Below are 21,845 nucleotides of genomic sequence, written 5' to 3'. Positions count from 1 at the left end.
ACACCCTCCCCATCACCTGCCAGTTAGCCTGTCCTCACCCTACTGAGTGGAGGGGTAGCCCTCCAGTTCAAGCGGAACCTGCTCCTTTTTTCAAGGCACCTTTCCTAAGCACCTTCTCTGCACCAGGCGCCATGCTACATGCTGGGAATGGAGTGCAAATAAGGCCCAGCCCCTCACATCAGGAAACTGATGGTCTCACTGGGTAGAGAGACAGGCCCCAAGCAGTGACTCTGGTATGGTCTGGGCTAGGGCAGATGGGAGCACAGAAGATGTGGCAGCATAAAAGAGGCGCCGCTAACTCAGCCGGGAAGGGCGGTCAGGGAAGGCTTCCTGAAGGGGCCGATGGCTGAGATGAGTCTTGAGGAATATGCAGACCAGGCAGGCAAAGGGTCAAGGCTGGGAAAGAGGAAGGGAGTGAGGAGCATGGCAGGAAGAAGGGGGCTGGGCTGAGGCACAGCGGGGAGCGGTCAGGACTCCTGGGGTCAGCCTCAGCCGGGAGGAGGTGTGATGCTCCCACGCTGGGAAGGATGAAGCCTAGAGACCCCACTCCCCTAGTGAACCCAGAGCCAGGAAACCATGACCCAAGGTGGAGTCACAGTCAGATCCCTACTGGGATCCCACTTGGAAAAGAAGCCCCTCTACGCCCATACTCCACACAGGTCTCCAGTCCCCCAAGAGAGCTGCTTCCAGAGTCTGGAGCTGAGGCTACAACCTGGGACTCCCTCCCCTCATCACCTTCTCGATGTTACTAAACACGGGTCCTCCTTTTGACCTCTCCTGCCTTCCAAGTTGGCCACCCGGCTGACTGCCCCTCATTTGCCACTTGGTTATGTCGGTTTCTTCTCAGATCACCTCTCCTCTCTCCTCTCTTACCTCTGCTTCCTGGAATCCCAGTCTCAGCAGCTATTGGTAGATTCTTAAAATCATGGACATTTAGCATTGGGGCACATATTAGAACCTCTGAACTGCAGCACAGGAGGAGTCTCAGAGAATATATTCAACTCCTGTGGCCATTCCCAGTCCCGGGCGGTAATCCCAGGGTCACCCTGCAGGGCCTCTCAGCCCCAGTTCACTCACCTTCACTCACACGGGGTGCATCCACTCTCTCAGGCTTTGGCCAGCCCCTGAGAGAACGAAGCCCACCTGTGCCATCAACAGGTCAAGCACGCCTGTTTTCCTTCAGCTCTTTTCCACATTCCCTCCCTCCTCCTGCCAAGCACAGCTACTGAAGGCTGAGAAGTCTGTGGCCACCCCAGCCCTCCTTGGGGATCCAAGAAGAATGAGTTTCGTGAGCACCTTGGTGTCTCAACAGCTCTGGTGGCTGGAGTCTGCCCTTCTCATTCCAGAAGTGGCTGTGTCAGGAGTGGGTCAAGGGCCAGTGGGCAGGTGGGAGGCTGGCACGAGGGCAGACGCAAGGCCACTCACCCACACAGCGGGGACAGCACTGCTGCGGCTCAGTCACGGGCTGGGGGCAGTGGACGGGCGGACAGTGGAGGCGATAACAGCTCACGTGGGCATTCTGAAGGGGACACAGGGGTCAGTCGTGCTTCCAAAGAGCCATTGCCTCCCCCTGTCCTCTTCTCAAACCCCTCCCAACTATGGGGCGCTGCACTCCTTTTCAGCCTGCAGTGGGATAAAAGTGATAAATTCCACGTGTCCAGTCTCCCTCCCGCCTGCTCACTTGTGTGGCTCACTCATCCGTGTCCCTTCCCACCATGGAGGAGCACACCACGTGCCTGGATCTGCACAGATCTTGTGTCCCTTAGTGGTGAGGGACTAAGGAGAGAAATCCAAGTAAAAGACTTGGGTTATTTTGACACTGACTTTTTTTAAAGATTTTTTTTTTCATGTGGATCATTTAAAAAGTCTTTATTTAATTTGTTACAACATTGTTCCTGTTTTATATTTTGGGTTTTTACCCTGAGGTATGTGGGATCTTAGCTTCCCCAGGGAGTGAACCCACACCCCCTACATTGCAAGGCAAAGTCTTAACCACTGGACTGCCAGATTAGTCCCTCAACATTGATCTTGACTGTGCTGTCTTAACTCCAAGGCTTTGTTCTTCTACCTCTGGATCTGAGCCTCGTGGCTAATGGAGGACTGTGACTCATGAAGGCAGGTGACAGGGAAGTGGAGAAGACTCAGGGCTCTGTGATCTGCTCCCTAAGTCTCTGGGAGGTGTGAGTGATCCCACACACGGCCTTGGGACTGGAACCAGAGGAAGGGCCTGAAGTTCTTAGGCTTTTTCAAATACAGCAAAGGAGAGAGAAGGGACAGAGAAACATGCACAGGACAGTGGGCAGACATGGAGGAGCTGGGGGGAGAGGCCACCCCGGGAGGTTTTCTCGGGCAGTTTGTCAGCCTGTCTCAGGTGCCCAAACCTTCCTCCCCCTTCTGCTCTAAGAGGTGTTGCCCTGGGTTGTAACAGTACATCTGTCTCTTCTGTTCAGCAGAACAACGACCAAGCCTCCTTCTGTTCATCTCTGAATTGTGAGCACGGGGCCTTGCTTCAAGCGAGTGCCTGCTGAAGTCTGAATGAGTGAATGAATGAGAACCAGCAGGGGAGGGAGAGATAGTCTCTTTCTTGGTCAACTGGAGTCAGCTTTGTTTAAACTTTGAAGTTGCCGAGTGAGATTCCAGACCCTTGGCCCACCTGAGAGGCCCTAAAACACTTCTACCAAAGGAGCTTCCTGCTCCATGGAGAACCCTGGACCAGGCCCTAGTCCTTCTGGGGCCACTGCTTCCTAAGATGGCCAGAGGTGATCACAAGGATTAATCAGTGCTAAAGGGCATCCTAGAGTCCACAGAATCTGTCTGAGCTCTAAAAGTGGTCTTCTTGAGGCCTGGGACCCAGGGGTGCTGGATAAACCTCCAGAGCATGAATGGAGCCCTTCAGATGAGAAACTAGGATAGAATGCAAGGAACTTTGGTACCTGAAGAGTTAGAATCCGTCTCTTGATTCCGGCCTTGAAGGTTTCAAGGAATGGAGATTATGAGTAAGATGCAGCAGGAAGTAAGGTAGAAACAGGCTAGGGCGCAAAAGGTGGCGGGGGCGGCGGTGGGGGCAAGGCATGAGGCCTTGCAGTCAAAGGGCACCTCTCAGGAAAATCATAGCTACCATTTATTGAATGGCTACTAGGGCCATTTATTTATTTATTTATTTTAAAGTCATTATTCTGTTTTAATCGAAGAAAATGAGGTTCTATTTATTTATATAAAAACTGCTTATTAAGCAGCTATTTTGTATAGGTACTATTCCAGCTACTGAAGATACAGCTTTCATGGAGGAAGCATTCAAGTGGTTCTGATGATTTCAAATATGTAACTTTAAGGTGTATCGGTGAGGGGTAATGATTTTATCAAGCTTGCCCCCCAAAACAGGTTTTACAAGACAAATTTTGTGAGTATAAGGAGTACAGTTGCAAAATCATAAAAATCTAACCACTGCAGTGTAACTCATAAATTCAAACATTTTAGCATCTCTATCATAGGCTCTCTAAAATAAATGGGCCTTGAATAATTAGGGGCATTTATTGAATGGCAACTAGGGGCATTATGTTATATAGAAATGTATTATCTCACTGCATTCTCTCAACAACCCTGCTGCTGCTGCTGCTAAGTCGCTTCAGTCGTGTCCAACTCTGCTCGGCCCCATAGACGGCAGCCCACCAGGCTCCCCCGTCCCTGGGATTCTCCAGGCAAGAACACTGGAGTGGGTTGCCATTTCCTTCTCCAATGCATGAAAGTGAAAAGTGAAAGTGAAGTCTCTCAGTTGTATCAGACTCTTAGCAACCCCATGGACCGCAGCCTACCAGGCTCCTCCGTCCATGGGATTTTCCAGGCAAGAGTACTGGAGTGGGTTGCCATTGCCTTCTCGTAGGTATTATTATTTTTCACAATTTCAAAATGAGAAAAGAGCCTCTGAGAGGTTGCCTAAGACACACAGCAGGTGAGCACTGTGTAGGTCTGAGCACTTTTCATGATGCCAGAAATGCCTCAGGTGGAGGGAACAGGGCCTCATTCATTCACTCGATATTTACTTCATGGCAACTGGGTGCCACGTCCCTTCTGCACTGCGGACAGTGAGCAAGAGACAAGAGTTCTGCTCTCACGGAGCTTCCATCCTAGCGGAGAGGGAGACAGACTATAAAAAATAAACAAGTAGGAACCAGATCATGTCAGATGTTAAATTTATAACAGGAATAAAACAGGGTAACGTGATTGCGTTAACAAGGTTAGACTATTTTAGAAACGGCTGTACAGAAAGCCTCATAAGGAGGTAACTTTATGTCGTGCACTGCGAGATGAGAAGGAACCATTCCTGGGAAGATCTGGGGGAAGAACATTCCGAGTGGAGGAGCAAGTTGGAATGAGTTTGCAGCATTGGCGCAGGTAGGAGATGAGGTTGGAGAACAAGGCAGAAATCAGATGGTTCAGATGGTGTAGATCCCACAGTAGGCAATTTGAATTTTACTTTAGGTGCAATGACAAGCTATTGAAGGGTTTTAAGAGCTTCTGAATGACATGATTAATTTTATGTTCAGAAAAGATCCTTTGAGCTGCCATGCAGTGGACAGATTAGAAAGGGTACAGGAAGAGGATTTCCCTGACAGTCCAATAGTTAAGATTTTGCCTTTAATGCCAGGGTGCGAGTCTGATCCCTAACTGGGGGGAGGGGGGAGCTGAGATAGCACATGCCTCACAGCCAAAAACCCAAACAACCTAAAATAGAAGCGATATTATAACAAATTCGATAAAGACCTTAAAAATGGTCAACACCAAAAAATATTTTAAAAAGAGAAAAGGGGTACAGGGAGACTCTAGAATGCTCACACAGCAGCCCAGGTGAGAGAGGAAAGTGGCTTAGACTAGGGGAAGTGATGATAATGGAAAGAAGGAAGGAATTCAGAGTGTATTTTGGGGATGTCAGCTACAGCCCCTTGGGGTGAGGAAACTGTGTATGTGTGAACTCCAGGGAGGGAGAAATGAATTAGCTCCACTGATCACAAAACTTGGACTTGGTCAACTGGACCGCATGATATGTCTGGAATTTTCTGTTATGGTTTCCTTCTTGTTTTTTGGCTATATTTCACAAAGTTCTTTTTGAAAAGGCTGATTGGCCTCAGATGTGCTAAGAAACCAAGGGGAGGCAGGGATGGGGGGTTGTGCTCCCACTGGCATCAGGCTTGACCAGGGGCCAACATGGTAGAAGCTCTGCCTTCTGCTGTGTAGGCACAGGAGGCTGGTGGCAGCAGGAAAGAAGGCTGGGTGAGAGAGGGGAGGTTCGTGTCCTCATCCCAGTCCAGCCACTGATCCACTGTGTGATTTGTCTTGGGAGGCCCACAGTAGGCCTCTATGCCCATGCCTGAGTACTCAGTAGTGAAGTGGTGTGGCCCCAAGTCCCTCAGATGCTGCCGATAGACCCCAATTCTATGGGGGCCTGGTTCTAGAGTCCCCCCACTCCAAAGTCAGGCTGTCCTCTTTCCCTCCATCTCCCAGACATACCTGTCACAGGAGGCCAGAGGAACCTACCTCGGAGCAAGTGCAGCGGAGGCAGTACATCAGACCCTGAGGCTCCAGGTAGGGGTGCCAGCTCTCGCCGGGGGAGTATCTCTTCCCATGGAAAAGGCAGAACATGTCTGGGCCTGGCAAACCAACCGGTGCTTTGTGAGTCCCAGGAGGCTCCAGCCTGGAGTCCCTGCTCCATCCCTCCTTCGTTCTGGCTCTAGGAAGGATGTCATTTGGACACTCAAGCAAAAGAGAATCCATAGGACACGCTCTCCTAGTCAGGGGGCCAGAATGACTGAGTTTCAATATCAGCTTGCCTGGCTGTGTGACTCTGGGCATGTCACTGGCCCTCTCCGAACTTTGACACTTCTCTCACAGAGTGGTTAGAGGGTCAAGCAGTGAACATGCTTTTTACAGATTTAAATTGTGGTAGAAATGTTAGTTATTATAATTAGATGAATCATCTGAGGCCCAGAAAGGCCAAACTATACCTCTTAGGACACACAGTAAGTCAGTCATCAAGCAAGGATGACCCCAGAGCCTCTTGACTCTCAGCGCAGTGCTCCCACTCTCACAGTCACTCTTGCTTCCCTTTCCTTTGTCCCATTTGGCTTGTTTATTTACCACATCTCTGCACCACCTTCTCTTGCCCCCTGCTGCTTACCTGCCTATGCACACACACACACACACACACACACACACACACACTCTGGGCCACGTGATATATCTTTCAAACAAAGCTACTGAAAGCAGCTTTCCTGCTTTCATACTATGCTGTGTCCCTATACCTCAGTGAGCTCTGATCGTTAAGTGTTTGAATCAGGAAAACAAAGTGCTGCCCAGTGAGAGGTTGCTACAAAACTGACTTTTACAATATCCTTAAAAATGGTCAGTGGTACTGTGACTGCACATCAATTGATTATTTTTGTAATGATTTACAAATGATATTTACAAATGATATTTACAAGTGATTTACAACTGATACAAACAACGGATATGTTGTCAATATGTAGAGGAATGCTTTTAAGAATGACTGAAATAGTTTATTTCCTTATGTGGGTTAGGTATCTCTCCTGCAATCCTGATTTCTTGAGACCTCCACCCCTCTGTCTTTCCATAGCCAGTCAGTTGCCCAGTCTTTGGGGCTCTGTCCTGAATCTCGTGTCCTCACCCCTCACCAGCTCTGCACCCAGCCCCAGGTCAGGGCTCCATGTTGGGGGTTGAAGCCTCCTTGCCCTGCTGCTCTGCCTCTGGCCCTATCCCTTGCCAACCCTCCTGCATACAGGTACCTCGTGATTTTTACAACAGAGAAGGGATGCTATCATTCTACAAAAAACTCTCCATTACGTAAAGAATAATCTAAGCTCTTTTAGGGGGGAATCTGGAAGGCCCAGCACAAGCTAAGTGTCCATAAAGACATACTAAATGAGATTGAAATTTGGAGAAAGGAACCAATGTTTATCGATGATATTTTATTTATATAAATTACTTATCTTATTAGCATCAATGTTTTGACAATTAAATTGGATAATGCTTGGAAAACGCTCACTTAGCCCAGTTGCTGACACATAGTTGAATGCTATAATTATGACAATTATGGTAACAATGACCCTGCTGGATGGACATTATCATCTGTTCTAGATTCAAGAGGATAAGGCAGTTTTGCAGGGTCATTGGGATTGTTACTTACAATTGTTAATTGTAAGAAAACTAGATGAGAAAACTGAGGAGCTGCAAAGACCAAGTTGACTTGCCTGAGGCCACCCAGCTATTGATTTGAACCCAGGACCCCATACTCCCAAGCAGACTTCCCTTCAGTTCACCTCACCTGCTATGGTTTTTTGCTCAAACTCAGGGCCTAGAGGTTTCTTGTCCCCACTAGCCACCATCCCCCTTTCCCAAATTTTTTTTCTTCAGTTCAGTTCAGTTCAGTTGTTCAGTCGTGTCCGACTCTTTGCGACCCCATGAATTGCAGCATGCCAGGCCTCCCTGTCTATCACCAACTCCCGAAGTTCACTCAAACTCATGTCCATCGAGTTGGTGATACCGTCCAGCCATCTCATCCTCTGTTGTCCCCTTCTCCTCCTGCCCTCAATCCCTCCCAGCATCAGAGTCTTTTCCAATGAGTCAACTCTTTGCATGAGGTGGCCAAAGTACTGGAGTTTTTTTTTTTTTTCTTGGTCCTCTATTAATCTAGAATCCAGATATTCCTCTCCATGCCTCCGTCCTGCACACTTTCTAGAGTCTCACACTTTCTGAATCATTCTCTTAGACACCTAAACTCTGCAGGATCGCAGGGCATCGAAAGCAGTTCAGTAGCAGGAGCAGCTCGCCCTTGAGACAGGAATTCCCCCTCCACGTTGAGGGTGGGCTGGAATGGAGGACAGGAGCTAAGGGCCATTCTTAACCTTTAGAAAGCTGCCTTTGTGAGAAGCTGAGATCAGCTTCCTCGGCTCCCTGCACTGCTTCTGTTGTGTCTCTTGGGTTTCCCAGAACAAGGATTTGAGGCCATGGCCATGATGCCCTCAGGGTCTGTGTTTCGGTGGCCACTGGGGACCATGGCTTGGTTTGCCCCATCTGCTCCCCAACCCCACAAAGTAGAGGGGGGATCAGACAGCAGATCCCATTCCCAGCAAGGCCCCGGCTGGCCCGTATCAAATGAGCTGTGTTTATCTCTCAGCCTCCGCTGGCAGAGAGGGCAGGACACAGGCCCAGCTGGGGTGCTTGTCAGAGCCAGCCCAACTCTCCAAGGATTGAATAATGTCTTTCTTCCTCAGTCCCCTCCCCCGACCAGGAAAGGGCGCAATTGCAACACTGCTGCAGCCTTAGGACTTAGCCTTGCTGTTGAAGAAATCCTGTTCCATCTTCCCTGGGACGGCCCTGCAGACTGGCCCGTGCCAGCTGGCACCCCCACTCCATCCCCTCGCCTGCTCAGAGCATGAAGACAGAGAGAATGTATCAGCCTATGCCCAGGCCAGGGGGCCCTTTCCCCCACTGATGGACCTGGCAGCAGCTAAGAATATGGGGGGCCTGGCAAACTGTCCGTCAACCCCAGGAGCCACAATCCCCACCCCACCACGCCCTCCAAGGTGAGAAGCACAAGGAAGGGTGGCATTGCCTGGAGCTCCCTCTTTTTCTAGGGAGGTGAGTGCCCAAGGCCACGCCAAAACCAGGCAGGAGGAGGACCTGGCAAGACTGCAGGCTGCCTCCGTCGTGCAGCTCTGGCATTTGCCCCATCCTTGCACTTGGCTGGTAAGGGGCTCTAGCTCCTTATGCCATGAATTCACTGTGTGATGTTGAGGAAGACTCTTGCTTCCCTTCTCTGGGCCTCACTTGCCCATCTTCAAAATAAGGAGTGGGCATGAACTCTGATCTTCACAGGTTTTCTGTACAGATAGTTTATGAATACATGATGTCAACATTCTTAGACTCTAAGGTTCTAAGTTTCTAAGACTTAAGATTTGAGAATTCCAAGTTTCTGAGAGCCTACATATCATGAGACAACAAAGCTTCTAGAACTGCATGATGTTGTGATTCTAAGATTTGACCATTTCAAGCTTCCATGATTCAGGATATGTTGATGGTTCTGTACACCTAGGCTTGCAGGGGCTCCAAACAGGGCAGGATGAGGCCCAGGCAGCCAGTGCAGCCGATCCTGAGAGACACAGAGAAGGAGCAAAGTCTGTTTCTCACATTCCCTCCCTTCTCATCTCCTTTCTGTGGTCCTCTGTGGTCTTCCCACTCCGGCCCTGGCACCCCGCCACCACATCTCAGACCACCCATCATCTCTTTCTCCAACTTGGGGACCAATTGCTCCTTCTCTCAGGGGACTTAAGGAGTTAATGGCCCCCAGCAGTGATGTCTAATCCAGGAAGACGTTAGTGGAGGAAGTTTTTGCTTGAGGCGGATGATTGGAGCTGTTCTAGAGAGAGCTGTTCTAGAGAGCTGTTCTCTGTCTTTAGAGAGACAGAGAAGAACAGGGACGGGTCTCATACCCCTCACCCAGTGTGTATATAGTCCCGAAACTCTGATTTCAGAGTCAGATAGGCTGGGGTTCCAACTGAATTTGGCTTTTATTTGCAACCTGCATTTAGACAAGCTATTTAAACACTTCAGGCCCCAGTTTCCATATTTGTCAAATGGTCGAGTAATAATCTTGACCTTTTGGGGGTTATTGCAGAATTAAGTCAAATAACATATATAATATGACTAATGCCTGCCACATATTAGATGTTCAGCCAAATGGTAGGCTAAAAACAAAGAGAGAAAAAGCAGACCTTGTTGCTGACCCCAAATTACCCTAACAATTTCTGTTTCTCATAGTATTCTTTTTACTCCAAGAATCCTATGGGCAGCCCCCAAGTACCCAGAACATCATGGTACCTGCCACTAAGGTCAAACATTCTAGATCTCAAATTGGAGGCAGAGAGACCACAGGAGGTTGTTACAGTCATCTCTTCTGAGATCACACTGACCTGGAGCAAGGCAGAAGCAGTGCTGGGGGACAGAAATACAGATTTGAGGACTACCTACTAGGTACAGTGGGTAGGCTTTCAGACAGACTGATAAGGGTGGAGAGGGTGAAGGGGCAGTCAAGGGTGGGACTGGAGTTTCAGGCCTGAATAACCAAGTGAATGTGGGGTTCTTAGCACATAGGCAGTAAGTGTTACCATTAATTTTGATGTTTTATTATCATTAGTAATAGTAACATTGGTTCCTTTATTCATGTACTGAGCATTTTGTATATCAAGTTATACATGCCCATGGACCTGGTACATGCCTAAACAGGACATAGTGCCCACCCTCAAGGAGCTTACAGCCTAATGAAGAAGACAGATAGATATAATACATGCAGTCAGACAAATGCTCTGACAGTGGAAGCATGGGATCTTCAGGGAAGTCTTCCCTGAGCAGATGCCTGAACTGGATCTTGAAGGAGTTAACAAGGTGGAGTCGGGCAGAGAAGAAGTTGCACGCAAAGGGGTGGTAGTGACTGTGGTCCATGTAGTCTCCTGAAGGTGACTGGGGTGTGCTGGGGCTAGTTTCTCTCCCTGCAGGAAACACCCACTTGGCCAGGGCAAAGCCGAATCTCTTTACCTAGCCTGATGATTGAACTTCGTTGACCTAATCTGAATTCAAGGTAGCTACGTTTATCAGACAGACTCTGGTATCTGTCATAGTGTTATCATGTCACTCTAGCCTATGATGAGCAGGCTCCCACCTGCTTTTCCAGCAGAACTCTCTGTGGTGGCCCTTTTTTAAGCCTCACATCCTCCCGCTAAATTTCTCACTCTTCCCATCCCCACCCCGCCCCTACCCTCGCTCCTTCATGCTTGTGTACCCTTACGCATACTCTTTCTTCACCTGGAATGTGATTCTCCATCTCCAATGTTGGACCAACTCCTCATCCTCCAAAGCCTGTTTCGATGCCATCCTGTGAAGCCATCCCAAACTCCCAGGCCACTTGCCAGTCCTTTCTGGCGGTCCTACAGACTGAGTTCAGCCCTCTGCCACAATTTGCATCATACTAGGTTAGAAGTACTTTTTGAATGGACTTCTCTTCCTTAGTAAACTGTGAGTCTCTTGAGAGCAAGGGCCAATGGCATTCATTTCTGTATCCCCAGTATTCTGTGCAGAGCCTACACAGAATCAGCACTTGGTAAATGAATGTGGGATGAAAGAATGGAGTTAAGAAAGGTTCTGGAGGAGGAGGCAATTGCTGGTCCTTTATCTTGGAAACTTCCTGCTTCAACAAAAAGAGAACTTAATCATGTGACAGAAGAGCCAAATCTCTTTGGGCACTTTGACCTTGCCGCCTAACAGAAATTGGCCCTGGACCTCCCCTTTCCAGCTCCCATCATCTGAACTCCTAAACTGTTCACCAAACATTATGTACAAAATAGCCAGGAGCCCAGGAAGGTATGAGGCTGAGTGATTTCATGATCTTCACATGTAAGTCCAAATTCCCAAGCTGTCCCATCCAAGGTCATCCCACAGTCTGCCTTGAGACTCTCATGGTCTCTTAAGATCTCTTAAGGGTAGCCAGGAGTGGGTAGTGTTGCTGGGAATTCTTTCAAGAGGAGGCAGAAAAGACACAAGAATATTCTGGGCTGCAAAACAGGCAGGATGAGACCAAGAGAAGGGCACCAGGTAGACCTGGGGCTGGAACTGTGGCTGGCCTGACCCCAGCCTGCAAGAACTCAGGAAACCCGAGTGAGCCAGCCTGCATGGGGATGTGAGAACGTTCACATCTCTTCCCTCATGCCCACTATGCTGTACTTTATTTATTTATAGTTCCCTTTCACACCAACAAACTTGCTCCTCTCTGAGACATAAGCTCTGTGCTGGGTATTGGCACTCAATGAGGGAGGCCTCCTAAGGGAATCAGAAGTAAAAACCTCGGCTCCTCAGTGCATGAGCTGTGCAGTCTAGGGAAAGGACCCTGGCTTCTGTGAACTTGAATTCTTATCTGGCACATGACAAATGTTCAGGAGCATAGAAGGACCTTAAAAGAGAGAGTCAGCAAACCAGGAAAGACAGCTCAGTTGCCTGGCAAGGGTCAGTGGGTAGAGAATAAACTATTTACATTCTCTTCTTCCATGGACATGTATTAATACATTTATAGGTTCAGAAAATCTTAGAAGGAGAAGGAAATGGCAACCCACTCCAGTATTCTTGCCTGGAGAGTTCCATGGACCGAGGAGCCTGGCAGGCTAAGACCATGGGGTCGCAGAGTCGGACACAACTGAATGACTAACACACAAAATCTTAGAAAGTTAGGGATTGAGAGATTATGTCCAATCCCATATTTTACAGATGTGGACACAGTCCCAAAGAGAGCCTGACCCTGGTCTAAGATAATTGATTTTTTCCAGCATGAACTCTAATGTGTCTTCAGATCCAGGTAGGTGGGGGCTTCTCATAGGAATGCCCATCCCCTAAGGGACAGGATCAGAAGAAATGGCTTTAAATTGCAAACAGAAGGATTTATCTGAGGTAAAGGAAGAATCCTGACTATAAGTATGGGTAACAGAGTATGAAACAGGCTTCTCTGGGATGACATCCTGCCCAGAGGCAGAGGGATGCCTGCAATGATCTCTGCACTGCACCTTCCAGCAGCACTGCTCGCATGCCAGTCCTCTTCTTTGGGAGTCCAAGGGATTCAAAGTCTCTCTCCCAGAGCCTGGTGCCATGGCCGGCGGCTGGGGGAACTTGAGAGGCCAGCCCTGGAACAGGTGCAACAGCTGGAGCAACTGCACAGCTGCTGCCCAGCTCTGCTCAACAGCCTGCAAGCGAGTGAGTGATACAGAGACCTCTACTGGTGGGAGAGAGGTGCAGAACCTCAAGACAGAGGCAGAGAGGGATCTGACTGCAGCCAGACGTCAGCCCTCTGTACCCTCTGTCCCAGGCCCTCTAGGCCCTTTCTGTTGGTGTCTGATTCTCAGTGGATGTCTGTCTATCCACTCCTCCCTGGAGGGCAAGGGTACCAGGCTGCAGACCCACACTCCCCCAATTCCCTTTTCCAAAGGCCAGAGCGGACCCTGAACCAAGGCGATAGCATCTTTGGGTCTTAGAATCATGAGATGTTAAAGCTGGAAAGGTCCTCAAAGATTATCTATTTGACTCCCACTGAATTGCTCTACAGCTGGGAAAAGTCAAGGCAGACAACGGCAACCTGCTGTGGGTCACAGTTGGAACTGGAGGCAGAGCCAGGACCGGAGCCCTGACCTTCTGATTCCATCTGTACCATGTCATAGCACAGAAGCTCCTTTCCTGCCCCCACCCTGCCTCTTGGGTCTAAGGTTTTGTCACCTGGGGCCAAAAACTTTGATTTCTATGGTATACATAAACCTTGGAGGTAGACGAGCTGGTGGTTTTACCTGATAACCAACTCTCTCCTGAAGTCAGGATTGGATGGAGGGAGAGATGAAAAAACAGAAGCAGCTGTACACCTTAAAGCAGAGGTGGGGGGGGAGTTAGGAGAGGGGGTACAGTTAGTAAAGTGAGTGAAGTGAAGTGAAGTCGCTCAGTCTAGTTCGACTCTTTGCGACCCGTGGACTGTAGCTGGACTGTAGCCCACCAAGCTCCTCTGTCCATGGGATTCTCCAGGCAAGAATACTGGAGTAGGTTGCCATTTCCTTCTCCAGGGGATCTTCCTGACCCAGGGATCGAACCCAGGTCTCCCACATTGCAGGCAGACGCTTTAACCTCTGCGCCACCAGGGGAAGAGCACAAAGAAGAGGAGCTGACAGAGGAGAAAGAGCACTGGAGAGGGAGTCAAGGAACTGTGCAGGTTCTCATTCCACAGACACAAGTGGGGATGGGTGCCCAAAGTGACTGACGTCATACACACAGGTGGCTCAGCCTGGGACTGCACTGGCCAGTGACCAGATCAGGGGCTCATCCTGGCTAAGGGCTCTAGGTGGGAATGGAAATGGGGCTTGATCCACAGTAGTGTCTGAGGATTAGAGCTCAGTCTGTGGCTGGAGTTGAGACTCAGTCTGGGCTGGGATCAAGGCTCAATCTGTGGCTGGAAATAGAGCCAAGGATAGAATAACCTTTGCTTGAATACCCTTGCACTTTAAACTAAGGAGCAAGCTGCCATACATGTTCACAGGCCTATATATTCTGCAGGACAGGGCCATCTCAGGAATCAGACACCACAGGGTTTGAGAATTTCTATCTGCGGGTACCACTTCTGAAAGCACCTAAGATGTCACCAGGAGATTTCTTACTTACAATAGGCCCCAGATCTTACTAACTAAACTTACTAAACTAAGACAAGGGCCTTCACAGGAGACCTTCAAACAAGACCTTAGCAAATGACTACAGGACTGTTTAAAGATTCGTAGGTTATTAGCATTACACAGAAGTTATTAGCCTTCTTTGAGAGGCTAAAAGAAGGAAATAATTTGTCCTAGTTCACATAACCAGTAAGTGATAAATCAGGGACTAGGATCCAGGTCTCGGTTCGTTTCTTTAATAAATTTGCTGTGTGACCTTGGGCAAGTCACTTGCCCTTTCTGGGCTTTGGTTTAACTGTATGGATTGGTACATTGAGGTGTAGAAACAGGTGACTTTCAAAAGTTCTTTCAGCTTTGAAATCGCAGCATCTTACACCCCTTTGACTACCTCCACGTCACCTTCACTCAACAATTCTGCTCCAAGGTTTTTCTTGCATGTCGGTAACTAGGCTCCAGTCTAGGGGAGATGGAATACTGGCAGCACCTAATGAGAAATATGGCCCGAAGAGTGGAAGCACAGAGGAGGGAAGATCAGCATGGATCAGGTGGCAGGGAGAGTTTGCTGGAAGAGGTGTGACCTAAGCTGGGCTGTAGAGGGCTGACAGGCTCTGGGAGGCAAGGAGGAGAGCCGTGGGGAGATGTGAGCAATCTACATAAAGATGATTCTAGGCCATCTTTCTAAGATGCATCCAGGGCAATGAAATCTGGGGGGTTAAGAGCCATGTGCCGAGTGCAAGGGAGGTAGGCATTAAGGGCATCCTGTGCTAATTCTCTCTTTTAAGAAGCAATGAGAAGGTGTTGGGAGGAAACCTCCAGGCCTCAAGGAGGAGGAGGAGACACTAACAGAGCAGTAGGCATTGTGCTGGGCACTTAACAGTCATCTCCTCTAATTCTCCTGAGAAGCCTTCAGGTGGGTGTGCGTCTTAGATGCAGAAAGTGAGGCTCCGAGAGGTTGTCACTTACGAAAAGCCACACAGCTACTAAGGGGCAGAGCCAGGACTTGAACTAACACGGGGCTCTTTTCAGGACTTGTTACCAAGGACTTCTGTGAATCTCATGCTGGTGGCCGCCCAGAGACGGACAGACATGCAGCCTGCCCTGATGATCAGAGACAGGAATGAAGCAACACCCAGCAATGCTGGCTCCAGAAAGTCATGTGCAAAAGAAGGCAGAGATGGAGGAGCTGAGCTGTGGAGAGGAACGTGCTCTAGGCTGGGAAAATGGGGTTTAATCCCAGGCTGTGCCCGGTGTAACCTGGGGCGGAACACTGCCCGTGCTGGGCCTTGGTTTCTTTACTGGGTATGTCTGCATTTGAACTAAGATGCTTCCTTCTTTTTAAGAGAATCTTTGGTTTTGTTCTTCACCCTCCCAGCCTTCCAAGAGACGGTCAAAAGATGGGTAGGAGGTCCGCCACCAGCCTATTGTGGAAAGAGTGAGGAAATTGAGGCTCAGAGAGTTGATATCAACTCACTGAGGTTACACTGTGTACAAGTAGAAAAACATGATTTAGGGAACGTGTTTTTCGAGAACCTACCATGGACCAGCTAGTTGCTGGTGCTGGTTGCTTTCCATGTTTTCTTCCATTTAATCCTCAGAACAGTCCTGGGATTTTCACTCCCATTTTATAGATTAGGAAACTGAGGCTCAGAGACATATCTGCCTCCTACCAGCTGGTAGTCAGCAGATCTGGGATCATGAAGACCCTGGTCTATCTCCCTGTGCCCTGCTGCCTCCCAATGTCACAGCTCAAAATCAGAGTTCCTTCCAGGTGCTGTGGGACCAGGGGGAAAAGCATCAGATTGGGAATTGAAGACTCTGGCTTCGGATGGCTCACTAGCTCTGTCAACGTGAGCAAGTTTCCTCTCTCAGTCTAAGTTCTCTCATCTGTAAAATGCAAATGATAATACCCACCTGACCGGAGTGTTGTAAGTCTCAAAAGAGAAAAGCAATGGGAAAGTTATCCCAGTTAACTCTTCTTTCTTTCCACCGGCTCTCTTTAAATGCAATAGCCTCTTCATCATCACACCCTTGCCGCCAAACACGCCAGACTCTCTGCTAGGAATAAGCATCCCCCGCTCCTCCAGAAGAAGCACCGTGCCCTGCCCTCTCGCCCACTGCTCTCAGGTCCCTCACCCTCGGGTCCGTGGCCGCAGCCCCCTTAGCTCTGAGTCTTGCCGAGTTCCCCCCAGTCTGGTCAGCCCTAACTGGTCCGCAGAGAAGCCTCCACCCTCCCGGCACAGGTGCTCGCTGGATGGCTGTCAGAACAGTCTGGGGTTCCAAGTCCTGGCACTTTCCAGCACATCCCCAGGGTCCCCTCTTCTGCCACCCAGCACACCCACTCCGCTACTTACGGGCTCGTGCGTGGGAGTCCAAGGGGAACCAGAGCAGCGCAAGTCCCAGCAAGGAGGAGAGGACCCTTACCTCGGGAACCATCCTTCTTCCCCAGGGCCAGGCCCTCAGGCGCTGAGCCGGGAGGGGACTTCGGGGAAAGTGAGATGCGGGGGACACTGACGCCCAGGGGCACAAAGCAATCCACAGACCCGGGGAGGGTTAGGGTTAGAGATTCAGAGAAGGGTTGAGAGGAAGGTGTTGAGGACAAAAAGGGAGGTCCAAGGTGGGAATAGGAGGAAGGTGGAAAGCCAACGGAGGGAAAGGGTTGGAGGGATACAGGAAGGTGTGCAAGAGGGGAAAGCAATTAAAGTAAAGGAGAAGGTGAGAGGGAGGGGAGGAGAAGAAAGACGGGAGAGGGAGGACCGGAGTCCGCCCAGCTGCGCAGCGTTGGGCCAGGCGCGCGGGACCGGCGGGCTGCTCCGGGCGTGCGGGCTAGAAGCGGCCGGCGCCCCCTGCTCGCAGAGCTCGGGGTCGGGCTGCCGGGTCCTGGAGCCCGGCGGCGCGGCGGTACCCGCGGCGGCGACGGCGCGGCGGCCACGGGGGGAGGCTGCGCGCGGGCCGGCTGTGCACGCCAAGGGCGCCAGGCGCCGCGCTCGGGCGCATTTGTACTTTGCCGCGGGAAGCAGGCAGCCCCGGCCTGGCGCTGGCCTAGCCCTGGCGCCTCCTCTGAGGCACCGCGGGCTCGGTGGATTGGCCACCCGAGAAACAGGCCCACTTTCCCCCTCCTCTCTCGTGCCGGTCTCTGGGACAGACGCTCCAGGCGCCGCGCCGAGAGGAGGCGAGGGGGCTGGGGAGGGGGAAGGAGCCACCCGGGCCACGGGTTTTAACCCCTAACTCCCCGCGGCGCCCCGAGCCCAGGAGGACTGAACCCTGTCAGAAACTTTCGGGTGGGGAAGGGAGAGATGTCGGGGTCGGAAAGGCGAAGCGGGCTGTGGATCCGACAGGCGCCCAGGTGAGGGAGTTCCATGGTGCTTGCACAGAACCCCGCCTCTGGATGAAATCGGGACACTTGCTGTTCTTAATGGTCTGTGCACTTGGCCACTCCACCTGAGTCTGTTTCCCAGATCCCCGTGCTAAAATGGGGACCTTAGTATCTTAAGTATCTTTTAATGTTTTTAATCCCACAATTGTTTCGCACGTGGGATGAGCACGTCAAAGCACTCAGATCTCGAAGAGAAGGGGTCCGAATTCCAGGCGCCTGGAATGCTCTGGCTAGCTATCCCCGAATCTAGAGGCGCCATGCGGGATCCCTGGCCCTTCCTCTGCGAATCTTCTGCTCCCTCCCATCCCACCCTAGCACTCCAGAAGCAGGACACAGTCTTTCCTTTGCCTCTGCAGGCAGGGCCTGCACCTTTCTGAGAGGGTTGGTCATACTCAATCCTCTTGAGTAAGGGCTTTAGGTCGAAGCATTGTCTTTCTTACCTGAAATTGATGGGGTGGGGGTGGGGGCAAGGGCCTGGAGCCCCTCACCTCAGCCCATCCTTGGTGTCCCATACCTCGTGGTAAATGAGTGTATGAATTAATAGGACCTAAGAAGAGAACCACCAGCTCTGTCCAGACAAGAAACACGCAAACTCTGAACTCAAAAGGACAGGGCTCCTGTCCTGGCTCTCTCCCTGGCTTGCTTGGATGTCTTGGGTAAGTTCATCTATCCCAATTTTGGACCTCAACTTCCTCCCCAGAGGAACTTCTTGCAGAGCTGCTGGAAATTCAGTAAATGTTGGAGGGGAGCAGACTGGGAAGAGTAAGAGATAAGACAGAAGGGATATTGAATCACATCCCTCTCTGGTAGGGAATCACATTTCCAGGTTGAAACACTTACGACTGTGTCTGTAAAGATAACTGGGGTCCCCACCTCCTGTGTTGCCAGTTGATGCTCTCCAAGAACAGAGAGTGCTGGAGGAACCAGTGTCCCCAGAAAGAGAGCTTCTGGGGGACCTCCGTGGCAATCCAGTGGTTAGGACTTTGCCTTCCAGTGTGTGTAGGGGTGGGAGTGGGAAGGGTGCAGGTTCAATAGCTGGTTTGGAAGCTAAGATCCCACATGCCTTGTAGCCAAAAAATCAAAACCTAAAACAGAAGCAATATTACAACAAATTCAATAAAGACTTTAAACATGGTCCGCAGCAATGAAATCTTAAAAAAAAAAAAGAAAAGAAACAGAGCCTCCCCAGAGCCCTCTGAATCAGAGACAAACAGGATCTGCTGCTGGTGCCCTCCAGGCTTAATTTCTTCTTCTCCAACCTGGCCACTTCCTCTCCCTTGAGTATGCTTCGTTTTAACAGATGATGAGATCCTTGGGTGGGGAAGATCCCCTGGAGAAGGAAATGTCCTCATGCTTCCCTTTTTGCTTAGGCTTTCAGGGCACTCAGAGTTAAGTTTAGTGTTTAATTGAAGAAATAATCTCATCCCAAGGATCTGGGACAGAGATCTTTTCCTTTCTCCATCTTTGTTTAAAGTCTGCTATATACATAGATTCATCTCAGATAAAGGAGATGGATTGACATTGCCCTCCCCTATATCCTATCCATTCTACTTCAGGAAAGGTCTCTACCATAAGATCAAAAAGGTGTCAACACACCTGTCCATCCTTAATGTCCTCAGAGTTCAGGCCATCATCATCTCTTACTGGACTTCTCTAGTAGCCTTTTAGCAAGTCTTCCACCCCTAGTGTGGGCACCTCCAATCTATTTTCTTCACAATTGCCATAAAAATTACGTAGATTATTCCTACTGACAAACCTGATCACATCATCTTCCCACTTAAGACCCATTATTGGAAGTAAAAAGAAAAACATTAAAACATTAGGTGCAATGTGATATCCTGGCTTGGATTCTGGGATAGTGAAAGGACATGAGTGGAAAAACTGGTAAATAAAGTCTATTAATTTATAGTCATGTACGAACATTGGTTTCTTAGTCTTGACAAAGGTGCCGTGGCTATGTAAGGTGATAACACTGGGCCAAACTGGATGAAAGATCCATGGTTCTTAGAAAAAACTCTGTACTACCTTTGCAACTTTTCTGTCAGTCTAAAATTCTTTCAAAATAAAAAATTTATTAAATAAATAATAGGATAAAACATTATCGACTTCCAATTGTTGACAGATTCAGTTCAGTTCAGTTCAGTCGCTCAGTCGTGTCTGACTCCTTGCAACCCCATGAACTGCAGCACACCAGGCCTCCCTATCCATCACCAACTCCTGGAGTCCACCCAAACTCATGTCCATCGAGTCGGTGATGCCATCCAGCCATCTCATCCTCTGTCGTCCCCTTCTCCTGCCCTCAATCTCTCCCAGCATCAGGGTCTTTTCCAGTGAGGCAGCTCTGGATTCAAGGCCGCGTGCATTTTGGCTCTTACTGCCACCTACCCTGTACTTTCACCAGCCACTCACCTCCCCACCTGCCCATGCATTGTCTAATTTCCATGGCTTAGTCTACGTTTCCTTTCTGTCTGGACTATCTTTCTCTTCCTTCATGTAGTGAATTCTGTTTTACTTTTCAAAAGTCAGCTCCGAGTCATTTCTCTTTCAGGGCTTCCCTGAGTCCCCCAAGCAAAGCAAATTTTTGGTAGCAAATGGTATTTTAACTATTGAAGTGTAAATATTTGCCTTTCCACCCTGCACTCTGAGGGCAGGGTTTGTTTTTTTTCTTTTGTATCTATATTTCCAGAATTTAGCAAAGTCCCTGATACACAAAGATACTGGATAGATAACTGCTTCATGATGGAGTGAAGACCTCAATGACTTGAAAAGATATTTACTTTCTCACGGGAGACCCTTCAGCACCCCTATTGCTCTCAGTGACTGACATAAGAAACAAGACTTTGGAAATTCCGGTGGTCCAGCAGTTAAGACTCTGCACTTCCAGTGCAGGAGATACAGGTTCGATCCTTGCTTGGGGAACCAAGATCCCACATGCCTCTCAGTACAGCCAAAAAATAAATAAATAAAAACAGCAAAAAGAAAAAAAGAAAAAGAAACAAACCCTTGAGGAAAGTTCCTGTGTCTTCTGTAGAAATGCTGTTCATGATGATTTTCCATATATTATCTTTGCTCAGTTGCTCAGTTGTGTCTGACTCTTTGCAACCCCATGGACTATAGTCAGCCAAGCTTCTCTGTCCATGGAATTTTCCAGGCAAGAAAATTGCCTGGAAACCCACTCTGGAGTGGGTTGCTATTTCCTTCTCCAGAGGATCTTCCGCACCCAAAGACTAAACTCATGTCTCCTGTGTGGTCTGCCTTGGCAGGCAGATTCTTTACCACTGTGCCACCTAGGAAGCCCATATATTATCTAATACTCTTAAAAAGGAGATTTGATAAATTCTTCCAAAATCCAGTCAGGAAAAAAAATCTATCTACCCATAGCAATCTGTCTCACTAAGTTTGTCTGCCACCTGTCTGCTACCCTCTTAGAGAACTTGCTCACAACCTTCCTAGTCTGCCCATCGCACTGTTGGACAGATCTGTTAGAAAGTTCTCTAACTAAATCTGATTTCTCTGAGATTCCCCACATTGCTCCTAACGCTGACCTTGGGGCTGCACAACAAGCCAACTCCTTTGGTCTTTTTAGAGCTCTACAGAGATTTGAGGCAGAGAACTCCTCTTCTGTACTCTCATCCTTATCAGTTCTAGCCCCTGGACCCCTCATGCCACATTAAATTTAAACATTCTCTCTCTTGAAATATGCTGAGCTCTTCCCCTTACCTCCCCTACCCAGGTCTCTGTACGTTGTGTTTTTTCTTTTTTAAAATTATTTGTTTTTTGGCTGTGCCGGGTCTTAGTTGCGGCACAGGGGATCTGTAGGTGCAGCCTCTGAGCCTTAGCTGCAGCCTGTGGGATCTAGTTCCCTGACCAGGGATTGAACCTAGGTCCCCAGCATTGGGAATGCGGAGTCTCAGTCACTGGACCACCAGGGAAGTCCGTGTGTTTTTCAAACACCCTGCCTCTACCCACTCTTATCTGTTTGTCTTATTTTTCCAGGATCGAGGTAAACTCCTTCATTCATCCAATAGTTATTGATAACCAACCCTGTGCCAGCCAGGCGCTGTGCAAGGTGCTAGGAACACAGTGGAGAACAAGAGAGACACTGATGCTGATAGTCCAGGTTCTCACTGAAGTCTCTCTGATGACCTTCTTTCCCCCCGCTTCTGTATCTCCATTATAGCACTTACCACATTGTATCACCAAAGGTTTTTTGTCATCTC

At 49.3% G+C, this 21,845-nt stretch overlaps 1 protein-coding gene across 3 annotated transcripts in view; it reads right to left on the bottom strand.

Annotated features, from left to right (window-relative positions):
• Positions 1-17,369, bottom strand: part of CHRDL2 (chordin like 2) — a 34,101-nt gene extending 16,732 nt beyond the window's left edge. For all 3 annotated transcript variants that reach the window (XM_005903220.3, XM_005903221.3, XM_070383722.1), the window contains exons 1-3: positions 16,604-17,369; positions 5,533-5,645; positions 1,426-1,519 (exon numbers count right to left, since the gene is read on the bottom strand). In XM_005903220.3, coding sequence (XP_005903282.1) covers positions 1,426-1,519; positions 5,533-5,645; positions 16,604-16,685 — 289 coding nt within the window. In that variant the 5' untranslated portion in view covers positions 16,686-17,369. The remainder of the gene's footprint in view (positions 1-1,425; positions 1,520-5,532; positions 5,646-16,603) is intronic.
• Positions 17,370-21,845: the final 4,476 nt, after the last annotated feature.

The sequence above is a fragment of the Bos mutus genome, chromosome 15 (assembly GCF_027580195.1).
Source record: "Bos mutus isolate GX-2022 chromosome 15, NWIPB_WYAK_1.1, whole genome shotgun sequence".
Taxonomy (NCBI): domain Eukaryota; kingdom Metazoa; phylum Chordata; class Mammalia; order Artiodactyla; family Bovidae; genus Bos; species Bos mutus.
Note: the sequence above shows the minus strand (reverse complement) of the source record. Positions and strands in the feature narration are given on the sequence as shown.